General features: G+C 47.7%; 1 protein-coding gene across 1 annotated transcript; it reads right to left on the reverse strand.

Annotated features, from left to right (window-relative positions):
* Nucleotides 1-10,363: 10,363 nt before the first annotated feature.
* LOC119398950 (uncharacterized) lies at nucleotides 10,364-12,415 on the reverse strand. The gene has a single exon (XM_037665767.1). It carries the CDS (start codon nucleotides 12,413-12,415, stop codon nucleotides 10,364-10,366), a length of 2,052 nt encoding a protein of 683 aa, XP_037521695.1.
* Nucleotides 12,416-12,436: the final 21 nt, after the last annotated feature.

Below are 12,436 nucleotides of genomic sequence, written 5' to 3' on the forward strand. Positions count from 1 at the left end.
AAGAAATAAACGAACCCCGTTATTTACACTGTTCTCGATAGTGTGTTCTGGAACGCTTAGCGTCTCTTTCTTTTTTTTTTTTTGTTTCATAGCCTCCGCGATTGGCACTGGCAGCACGCAGCCGGAACTTATCGCGGAGACCAAGCACAAGAGGCGCGGATGTACACATTTTGCTGGCCGAACTTCTTGCATAGCTTCCACAGCGTTGCACCTGATGTATGAAAAGGAGTATAGGTGGCATTGAACGAGCACGAGACGCTGCCATTCAGGCGGCAGCGTGTTACTACACTGACCACCGAGCCGTCTTTGTGGCAATAGAGAAATGGCGTTGAGCAAAAAATGAATATACATTTGTCGCACAATGCGTACACCACGTGTGTGTCATTGAAGCAACAGTAAGCATGATAATCAAGCTAATCCTAGACAACTAATAGAGCTAAGAATAATCAGTTGAACCTTAGCTCAGGCTACGTATATTCCGGCATAGCCGAACTAAGGCCCTACAATTTTTTTACAAGAACTCGAAATAATTGCACGGGGCGAAACCTTTTTCGGTGCCGCTCTAGACACGCGAGCGACGCGCGTTATCACTTGATCGCTTCCAAAGCTCGTTGCGTTTTTGACGCGCTATTCCATTTGTTTACACAGAACTATCGTCATCTGATAACGCGAGTGCCAAAAGAAATGCGCATCTGAGGACTATGAAATTTGTCACGAACATTTCATATGTTATGTCTAAGCGCCCGATTCCTAGCTACGGCGCAGTAACAACCTCCAACGTACCCTAAGCCTAACTACGCATTAGCGCGAGTAACAGCCTCACTGCGCAGTAACTACATCGAGGAACACAAAAATGAGGGTTCTCACCTTGCTGTCGTCATCTGCAGCAGACGACACCGTATTGCCGTGCTGAAAAGCGCCACTGTCACACAAGATATCGGTCGGAGTGAATAAGCAAAAACAGATGCCGCCGAAACACGCAACAAAGCGGCCCTGCTTGAATAAGCGCCGTAGCTGGTCTGGCGATGACTTCCTATAGCTGGTGTCGCTTGGTGACGGAATGTTTTTTCACTGATATTCAACTTCTAATCTAAGAAAATGTCTTTACACGAGGAGGAAACAAATAAAAAAAAGAAAAATCTATACATTTATGTCGCACGCCTCTTTTTCGTTTTTTTTGTTTGCGCTACTTGCGCCATCTGAACTCCTCTGATGTTTGCGGGATAAAAGCCCCTGTGATGCGACGCGAAAATCTCGAAGGCTATTGGGCGAGAAGGTGGCGGGGAGCACTCGATCCGCTTATCGCTGAGTTTCCCCTGTTGTCTTGTTTCCCTTTCTCTATGCTGTCCCCGCCACCTTCTCGCCCAATAGCCTTCGAGATTTTCGCATCGCATCACAGGGACCTTGATCTCGGAAACATCAGAGGAGTTCAGGTAGCGCAAATAGCGCAAGAAAAAGAAAGAGGTGTGCAACATAAATGTATAACTTGATCTTTCATTTTTTACTTGTTTCCTCAGCGTGTAAAGACATTTTCTTGCACGCTAAGTTGAAAATTCGTGAAAGAACATTCCGCCACCAAGCGACACCGGCGATCCGACGTCATCGCCATACAAGCTATGGCGCTTTGGTGGCAGGGCCTCTCTTATGCGTCTTTCGGCGGTATCTGTTTTTGCTTATTCACTCCGAGAAGTTGTGGTATTGAGCGATATCTTGTGTGGCAGTGGCGCTTTTCAAAACGTCAATACGGTAACGTCTGCTGCGGATGACCACAGCAAGGTGAGAACCCTTACTTTTCTTTCCTTCGATGTACTGCGTAGTAAGGTTGTTGCTCGCGCTAATGCGTAGTTAGGCTTAGGGTACGTTGGAGGTTTTTACTGCGCCGTAGCTAAGAATCGGGTGCTTTGACATAAACCTATTAAAGGTTCGTGACGGTTTTCATAGTCCCTAGATGCGCATTTCTTTTGGCACCCGCGTTATCAGATTACAATAGTTCGGTGTAAACAAAAGGACTAGCGCTTCCGAAACGCAACGAGTGTTTGAAGTGATCAAGTGATAACGCGCGTCGCTCGCATGTCTAGAGAACCTGGCGCAAGATAACTTGCGGAAGCGCGAAGTACCGCGTGCCTCGAAAATTCTCGCTTCGGCATGATCGAAACAGGTTTCGCCCCGCGCATTTATTTCGAGTTCTTGTAAAACGTTGTCATCTCTGAAAACATGCCGGTTGGGGCTGTATGCGTGGCATTCTATCGCGGATGCCGCAACTTAGATACGCGTGCTTGTGGATTCGAAGAAGCATATAATGAGGTCGTGTAATGTAAAGCTTTATATTATGAGATCATAGAGCAATCCTGACAATGCGATGTTCGTAAAAGAATAATGCTATTGTTTCTAATGCTCCGCGTTAAATGGCCGTGCCCTTTCGCTTCTCCTCACAGTTTTCCCATACGGCCCCAATGTTTAGGTGACACAGTCTTTAGATTTTTTTTTTCAGCTGAGCTGACGCAGACCAGTATAGAGCTTCGCGTGGGAACAGCCACTCTGTAATTTTGTGTGGCTACAACGCGAGAGGGCTGGTCGGATTCACTAAATATCGACCATGTGGTTTTTAAAGACGATAGTCTTTGTGAAACTTGAACGCAGAAATATTGGTCTGTCTGTCTTTCTCCCTGTCTGTCTGTCACACTATTCAGACACCCGGCCAAAGCACTTGCTGAACGCCCAGCCATCTTGAACTTGTACTTGCTTTCATACTAGCTAACATTGTCGATAAAAAAGCAAATATTACGCATATATAAGACGCAACATCAATTTGGAAGTATCAGGTGGTGTGTTCCTTTACTAGAAAATACATAAATACGTAACTCTAAAGAACCTAGTGTTTCTGAGGCTCTGCTGAAAATGCGACGCTATGCACGAAAAAGCCCTCTGCCGACGATATGGTGCTGCCACCTGGCAGTGGCCCTGGATTCTGCACAAGCTCATGTTTCCTGATGCCACTGCCAGATGGCGTCCATATCTCACGCAGCGCCTCCTCTATTTTATCAATGCCAGCCAGATGCGGCCGATTCAACATAGAGGAGGCGCTGTCTGAGGCAAGGCAAAATATAAATGGCCGCTTGATGAAATACAACCCACTCCACAAGACATCCCCAGACAACGCAGGGAGAACTGCATCACGGGTGGCCACGAATGAGACCAAGACTCTTGTAGTACGGCCGGCAGAAAACTATCGTCTTTCGGCGACATTTGCAGCGAAGCACGAAGATACACGGCCAATTTTTTTCACACTTTTTTTGCCGTGGAAAATAAACATGACGGCTTTCGTTTATTTTCCGCAATTGCGCGTTGCCAAGAGGGAAGCTAGAATGACGGCTCGTAAATAATTCTTGCAATCTAGTGTATTCTTGGGATAAAAAAAAATCCGCTTCGGCCATTCAGAATTGTAACCCAAAGACAGGCTGTAGCGATAAATAAAGAAACGACCTAGGACACTCAAAAATTTCAAACTGCGCGCGCACGGAACCAAAACCTAAGCTTGCAAAATTTTCATAAGCGACCACTTGGTGTCCCAATACATTTAACGATAGGGGGAAGCCCTCACTCGATTCCTTTACTCTCTAATTCGGACGCATGGCTCTATGGCAGTGTCCGCGCTCTTTAACGTAGTTTCTCTATAGCCCGATGTCGACTCCGGCCGCGTGATGGTAGACGCTGATGTGATCGATGCCACTCAAGTGCGCGAGTCGAGTGCCCGCGTGAAAGCCACACCTGAGTGACTTTCGTCGGTATCGGCAACAACATGGAAGATTGAGCGTTCAACAGAAGAAGCGCAAGATACAGCTGAAAAATAAGCCTCCTCGTATAATCAATATGGGAAAACATGGAATGCCTAATATCGCTTCTTGGACTTTTGTGTTGAGATACTTTTAGCGACTCAGCGCGAATAGTGAGGGGCGATTACGATCATAGACATCTGCAGGGCTCCCTTTCAGGGGGGCCGAAGGTTCGTCGCAGCGCCCCCTCCCAATTATGTGAATGTATGGCGCTGACATTGCGCCCCCCCCTCCCTATTATGTCGATGTGTGGGGCTGACTTTGCCCCCTTCCCCTCTCTTAGACTTCACTCAGGCATTTGGAGTTTAATAGGCGGTACATCGATGTATAGTGTTATGTAGCAAATAAAACAAATATTGTAACTTATACTTCATGCGCAGATTTTGGTGAGCTGTTCCGCCGGCACGAATGTCATTTTCTATATATCAAAGTAGATTAGCAGGTGAGCTCGAATGTCACAGGGTCGAATCGCGACCGCGGCGATCTCGTTTTGATGGAGGCGAAATGCTAGAGGCCCACGTACTTAAATTTGGGTGCACGTCAATAACCCCAGGTGGTCGAAACTTCTGAAGCACTCCGCTACGGCGTCTCTCATAACGGTACCGTTGTTCTGGGAGGTAAAAACCCGATAATTATATTATTATATTTGGAGGTGACGCTTTAAACAGATTAAAAAGTTACATTTTATTTGGAAATATAAAAGGGAAGCTGAAACGGCTTCGGTGATTTTGTGTAAATGCATTGAGCCGGTAAAGCAAGGCCTGAAAACCATTTGCAGACCCATGTTAGTTCTCTGCGTCAACTGTGTATTTTATACACCCACCACGGTAGTCTAGTGATTATGGTGCTCGACTGCTGACCCGAAGGTCGCAAGATCGAATCCTGACCACGGAGGCCGCCGTTTCAATAGAGGCGAGAATGCTTAAGGCCCGTGTACTTAGATTTAGGTGCATGCTAAAGAACCCCAGGTGGTCGACATTTCCGGAGCCCTCGACTACGGCGCCCCTCATAATGATATCGTGGTTTTGGGAGGTTTATTACAAGGCTCTAAACCTCTGAATCTACAAATCGCAGTGGCTGAGCCGAACGAGTTTTTAACTTCCCGCGCCCTTCCTACGCGGTGTTGTTCGATGTTACGTAGCACCGGCGGCCGATCTAAGTGGATATGTGCTGTCTACGTCACTGAACCTCCGGTGGGTAGCGAGCGTCTTCTGCCTGTGTTACAACGTGCTCCGTGTTGACGTGAGCTGTGCGACAAATGTTTATCTCGAGATTTGTTTTCTCGGACACGCTAAATTGCCCTAGCTGAGTTGTGTGCATAAAATCTAGCGATTAATGACTTGTAAAGCTGCGAGGTCATGTAAGGCTTGTAAGGCATTCTGGCGAGAGGAGTCGCTTCAGCTCGTCGCTGCTGCGAGCGTCGGGCCTTCGCCACCCGATCAACGCCAAGATCAATGCGTCTGCGGCTGCAACTTCACCCCTGAGGACACGACCACGCCCAAGTTTACGCTTACCGGAGATTATTCTCAAATACTTTTTTGTTTGTCTGCATGTCTTTGCAGATTATCGCCGTACAAAATAAAAACGGGTGGTATCGGGACGGCAGCCGGCGGAGCAGATCTCTACCACACCGCGCGCTTCGTCGCTTGCCCGACGATGCACGCTGCTGGGCGCACTCGTCGGAACTTGACCCGTCGAGTCAGCTGCGGTCGCCATCGATGGCTGGATGTCCGATAAGGAAGCAAAGCAATGACAAGAAGGGGCCTTAAAGGGACCGACAACTGCCCAGAATATGAAATGAGTTGAATCCACTGATGTAAAGATTGTCCGTCGCACTGACTCAAACCAACCCTGTTTTTTTCGCGAGAGATGAACTTATATTTTTATTTCTTAATTGAAAGTCGCGAAAAAGGACCTGTGGCGCCTCTGGCGGCAAAAACATGAACGATCTGATGAAGACGGCCACGTGACCGTTGATTGCTGTACGCGGTTGACGATTTTTTTGTTAGTATTGAAATATTGTTCGTTTCTTTATATTAAAAGGTATTACTCCATAATAATGTACATATAGGCCTGCGTTAGTAGTATGCATTAAAGTGGCGCTGACTTCGCGTGACGTAATGATCCCATGCTCGTCAGCGCGTCTTGAGCAACTTTTCAGGTGCTCATGCAATCGTGCACGCAGATTCCATGTCGCTATGATTTTAGCGACATAGTTTTGCTACCTACACTTCGTCTCAGAAATGACGCGCGCTTCTACTCGGTGCGGCCGTGCATATGCACAGTAACGTTTTCGATTACTTGGCCTGGCTTGTGTATCGAGAGAGTAGCGACGCCGGGACAAGCCATCCATGACACAGGCGCAGGCAACCTTGGGCGTAGGCGCACACAACGCTGTACAAATACCGGGGAGGTGTATAAAGCCACACATCTCATTGTAACAACTTGCTATTTTCAAAAATGATTGGAAAGCTCAAAATAAAGGTGGTTAAGCATAGTTACAGTAACTCCTGCGAAAGGAAAACAACGACAGGTTTCACAAGGGCTAGCGGCATCGCTATCAATTCTCAGCGTTGCTGGAGCAAGCCTCCATGCGTGTTTGGAGCCTTTCAGATCGAAAAATACCGCTTATAAAATAACTACGTGCTTTTCGGATAAACCACTGCAGCTACAAACGCTACGAAGGGTGAGCTTCCTGTCGCGCCGTAAAAAACTGTGTCGAGAAAAATCAGTTGTCGGTCCCTTCAAGTATAATTGCCCGTAGCTGCATTTACACACAGTGCGTCGCCTATTTGTGGTGCGAATGGTTAGAATATACGGTTGTTACGTTGTGTGGTTTTTGGTTTCGCACAACGTGCAGGATCTCGTCCCCAAAAGAACGAGACCGCTTGCAACCCACATTTAATAACAACACTAAAACGAGAGCACACAACACTAACAAAGACAGAAGCTTATAGTACTGAAATACTCAACCCAACAGCTACCGCGAGGTAACTGAAAAAGGCATAAGCGGCATGCTTCGTTCCTTAACCCCTCAGTTCCTAGCATTCAGTTTGTCTCGGAGGGAAGACACGATGCCGATCTCACCAAAGTCAGTGATGAAGATGCCACGGAGCGAACTACGGCAGCCGATGAGGGACGCCGTTGCGGTCGGAGTTGAGCAGCTCGATGGCCTGCTGTATCGGCAGCCTTCCTAGGCCGCCGGTTGACGTTGATGTCGAACCGCTGGCTCCAAGAATGTGTTCCGGCCAGACAGCTTCGTCCTAGCTGGAGCCCGAAGCCCGGCTGCTCGCATCTGTCCACAGGCACAGGAACGTTCTCCCAGCAGCAGCAGCAACAGCAACAGCACACCAGAGACCCACGGCCATGAACAGCAGGTACCAAGAAGGTCGCTCAGGCCTCAGGTAGACGAAGATAGACGCCGTGGCTCGGGTCCGAAACCCTACGGCCAAGACGCGTGGCCCGTCTACCTCATTACTTCCCAGGCACTGCGTCTTCCCCTTCCAGCTCGCTTCGCTTCTCTCTCTCCTCGTGCTTCCGAACTATCGCCGTGGTTTCCTCCAATTGGAGTTTCATTTATTTCTCCTTTTGCTTTGTCACGCCAGTGCGAGTTTCTTATTTAACTTCCACCAATACTTCATGGCGCGCACTTTAATATCCGCGCACTTCACCACAGAAGTACCCCTTTCATTTAGTTTTTTTCCGAAAAAAAAAACTGCCGGTAAGTGCGCGTTTTGTACTGCAACAGACTATCCATATCCACCGTACAGTTCACTACATAGTGCAAATGTCCAAATGTCTACTACGATTGTCACTACACAGTCTTTACTAACGCACTTGTTTACCATATTACTTTCATTAAACCTGAATGTATTACAAATCAACGGTTCGCTACACAGTCAAAGATCTACACGAGATGTTCAACTAGCCCCGTCACAAGTAAGTCCATAGGCAGAATATGTACATGAAATATACATGTAACTCTGGTGCCGATAGTCAAAAATCCAGAAAAGCCACCGGTTATTTATTTCGACGCTCAAGTGATTGCGTTATTTTAGTATCAGTTAATTTACTTATTCGAGGTTACTACACGCTGTAACTTTGTGTACATCTCGCGCTGATTTTCTTAATACCAGAATTTTCATTGTGAACATTATTTGCACCACAAACGCCATTGCACGCAGTGTAACCTAACTTAATTTGAACTTATTTGAACCTGAAACGTATTCACACGCAGTGAAACCCAACAGGATAGGTTGCGAAAGATCTCTATATCCTTGGCTGTTGAATAAGCTATTCGATTTAGGTTGTTAGCTATTTTCGTTTTATTTTTTGCTGTATGCCTATACAACTGTTTTTCGGATTTTGGGCTTAGTTAGACTGTCGTATAACCATAGAGCTCCCTATTGAGGCATTCAGCGCTGTTTGCGGCCACTTACGAGGAATAAATGTTCTGGAATGACGGCTCTATTTATGGTAGGTACAGTTCATACGCTTCATTTTATAAGAATTCTTGTCATAGGCAAGTACTCCGAAATTGAGACTGGCTGATGATCCTTCCATTGTGTCTTCTGGCTATTGACATGTTCGGCAGATGGATTTCTGTACTATATCTGGAGCCTAGCAATCCTTCATAGCCCAAACTAAGAAACACAAGACAAACACGCAAGTTGGACATACGTCTCGCTGTCGAAAAAGGAATTGACCCAGGCCAGATGTTGTCGCTGACCGTAAATCAGATTTACGTGCTAGCCTTTAACCTAAGACCCCGTCACTTGCAGATTTAGTATCTTGTCATCGACGAATTACGCTATGGTACCAAATTCTGTGACTGCATAATTTCCATGCAGTTAAAGAATTTGTAGCTGCATTCAGAGTTGACAGAATAATTATATCTGGCAATGCGCAGGATGGTACCACGGCAAGAACAGCGCAAGCACAGATGTCGCGAACGTTCGTTTGAACGCGAGTGTACAAGAAGCCGCCCCTAACATTGGCGAGAGTGCAACACTGATTTGTGGTCGCGTGAAGAGAACAATTCATTCATTGTTTCATTTATATATGCCATTATTGTCCGAGGGCGTTACAGAGGAGAGTGGTTGCATTAGGGAAGAAATTGAAATCATCTGCTAAACAGCGTTGGCTAATTAGAGCAATTGTTGGTGTTTTCCATGAATGTATCTAGCGCGCACAAGGCCAAAGAAATCGATACAAAATGACAGGCCTACGCAAAATGTGCTTGAAGACAACGCGCCTTGCGATTCCTGTCGTACGTACAGAGAAAAAAAACATTACATGACAATGTCAAACAATTTATTTCTGTATAAGGTATATCCTCTTATCTTTAGTGTTGCTGATTAAGAATCCCCTGAAACACATTTTCCCGGCAGCAACCTTAACAATGCTGAGCAAAGATAAGTGTTTCATAATAAAATCTATAGTATACTGCCACTGGTATTTTGTCTCCTGAATTTCTTGCTAACCAGGCGAATGTTTCACTTACAGATCTATCAGCTTCGTCCCGCGGTTTAGGTATATTGACCTATTATTCAAAACTTTGCAGGTCTCTTCGGAACGGTACTAAATAAGCAACTCTCAAGGAGATGGAAGCTCACCGTACGGGATACCTGCGCAGGCATACCCGCTAGTGTGCTCGTGATCGCCTCAGTAGATTCCACTTCCTCTATCGATGTCTTGCCCACCTCGCTGGGTCACGAAAGCAAAGGCATATTCCACAACGAGTTATTGAATCGATCAATTTTTTATTGCCGCTTCACGAAGAACAGACGGGAGCGTATGACAGAAAAACGCTCTACTAAGCTTGAGAACGCTTCTGAGAGCTACAACGTTGAGCACTCTACTTCAAGAAATGAATCTCAAGAAATACTGCATACACGGTACCAGGTTCGTAGCCAGGGGGGGGGGGGCGTGTTCCCTAGGGACCGGGGCCACCCCCGAAATTTTGGTGAAGTACGTGTTTTTACTAAAAATAATTGATGAAAATCGGTGTTTTTCTGAAATAGTCAAGGTTTTCAGAGAGTGCCCCCCCCCCCCCGAAAAAAATTCCTGGCTACGGGCGTGCAGGAAAGAAGGTAATTTATACATGCATATGCGGCAAGAAAATACCGCCGTACAAAACATGTGCACATGGAAAATTTTTATCCGCTTATACAAGAAAATAGCGCAAACGCAAAATATGGATCGATAGATCAATAAATAAAAGCGCATAGACATTGGCATTTAGTACAGTACATTGAAACAAAACATTCCTTCAGGTCAGCCTCATGCGATGATCTCAATTCAAGGCCGTTTTTCGCAACTATATCCAATGCGAGGGAAATGCGAGTCTAAGCCTTTAAGCACCGTGATTAGTAGGGTATTCATAAGGTTCGTGAATATTCTAAACTTCAAATATTTGATTAGATTCGCAACGCACTTTTACTATTCAAAATATTCTAACACCACGAAATTTTATGAGAAGTGTTGAAGTAGTAGTAGTAAACAACTTTATTAGGAAAGCCGTCGGTTTCCTAAGCGGAGATGGCTGTCAGGCCGTGCCTGGTTGCCACCTCGTCAGCGCGTTTGATGGCCCGGAGCTGGGCGTCCAGGCTTGTGGTCGTGAGGTTTCTCTCCCAGGCCTCACTTGACGGTGACTGTCCTAGGAGGTCTGGTGGGGGAGGGTCCTTGCTGCATCCCCAGATGATGTGGGCCAGGGTCGCGGTCTGTGTCTTGCAAAGGGTGCAAGTAGATGTGAAGAGAGCTGGGTAGATGTGTCTGTAGATGTACGGGGAAGGGAATGAATGGGTTTGTAGCCGGCGCCAAGTGATTTGTTGAGCTTTGTTTAGTTGCGGGTGCGGGGGTGGTTTGGTTTGCCTTGTTAGCTTGTAGTGCTGCGTGATGTCGTGAAAGGTGAGGAGTGGTTCGTTCGCTTCTCCATCGTGGTCCGAAGTCTGGCCCACCGCTCGGCGTACGAGTCCTCGAGCTTGTCTGTGGGCGGCTTCGTTACCCGGGTTGCCTGCGTGCGCTGGGACCCAGACGAGTTGAATGAAACTGGGATCTGCATCGTCGGCACTGCTGGCGGCGGTGTTGCTTGAGGCGTTGCATGCCACTTGGCGCAAATGGCGGAGGATGCGTGCCGTGGTTGGGGAGACCGTGCCACGTGCAAATCGGATGATGGCAGATTTAGAATCACTGATGATTGTTTCGAATCCGGCCATTGCGGCAAGGGCTATCGCGGCTTCTTCGGCCTCGGTTGAGTCTTGTGTGCGTATGGAGCCGGCGCATATCGTGGAGGGCTCTTTATCGACTGGGGTGCGTTTCGCCGATACATTGATTGCATATGCATGTATGGGGGCTGCGTATCTTGCCGCGTCGACGTGAGCAGCCTTTGTATCCGTATCATAAGCACTGTGAAGGTTTCTGGCGCGGGCCGAGCGTCTACCGTCGTGAATGCCGGCCAGCATGTTCTTCGGCAACGGCTGCACAATAAAGCGTTTTCTGAGCAGGGGTGGTAGCGAGATCAAGTCTGGTCCACTTGTTGATGAGGGGATGCCGATACGTTGGAGTATCCATCTTCCGGTCTTACTGCCCCGCAATCGTTCGATTTGTGCAGTTCTGTGAGCTTCGATAAGTTCTTCTATTGTGTTGTGAATTCCGAGGCTGAGAAGGTGCATTGTCGATGTGGTGCGGAAGAGGCCCAGGGCGATCTTGTGGACTGTGCGTATAAGCCTGTCTACTTTTTCTTTTTCGGCCTTGAGGAGTCGTAAGTACGGCAAAGCGTAAGTGATCCTTGTGGTTACGAAGGCCTTTAACAGCTGGAGAAGTTCCTTTTCTTTCATTCCATTTTTCCGCGCAGCGATTCTTGCTAAAAGCCGGGCAGTCTGAGTGATGGTGACCGCAAGCCTCTCTAGTGCGACGGTATTGCTCCTTCCAGTTTGTACGTGGAGGCCGAGAACGCGCATCTGCTGCACTACCGGTACTGCGGATCTGGCGATCCTGATAGTGATGGTCGGTGGTGGCGGGTGCTTAACCTTACGGTAGTCGGGAGGGTGGAGAATAAGGAGTTCGGATTTCTCCACTGAGCACTCGAGACCAGCTCGTGCGACGTATTCGGCCACAGTGTCCACGGCCCGTTGCAGTGCCTCCTCGATCTGTCCGTCGGAGCCGGTAGTAGTCCACACCGTCACGTCGTCCGCGTATAGGGTGTGTCGGATGTTGGGGATGCGGTCTAGTGACTGTGGGAGTTGGTTCATTACAAGGTTAAAGAGGAAAGGCGAAAGAACGGCTCCCTGTGGCGTGCCTTTGTTGGATAGGGCAAGTGTCTTCGTGGCGTTGCTGTCATTCAGGGAGAGTTCCACAGTGCGGCCGTGTAGGAAGGAGCACACGTAGTTGTACGTACGTTCCCCAGGGTTTGTCGCAGCCAAGTGTTGTGCTATCGTTTCATGTGTCACGTTGTCGAAAGCCTTGCGCAGGTCTATGCCTAGCAATGCCCGCGTGCCGGCACGCACGGGATATTTCAATAGATCGTAGTGGATTTGTACAAGGGGGTCCTGAGTAGATAAGTGGGCGCGAAAACCGAGCATGGTTGGCGGGAAAAGATCTTG

The sequence above is a fragment of the Rhipicephalus sanguineus genome, chromosome 7 (genome assembly GCF_013339695.2).
Source record: "Rhipicephalus sanguineus isolate Rsan-2018 chromosome 7, BIME_Rsan_1.4, whole genome shotgun sequence".
Taxonomy (NCBI): domain Eukaryota; kingdom Metazoa; phylum Arthropoda; class Arachnida; order Ixodida; family Ixodidae; genus Rhipicephalus; species Rhipicephalus sanguineus.

Coding starts and splice junctions, on each gene's coding strand:
- LOC119398950 (XM_037665767.1), bottom strand. CDS start 12,415: ATGCTCGGTTTTCGCGCCCACTTATCTACTCAGGACCCCCTTGTACAA.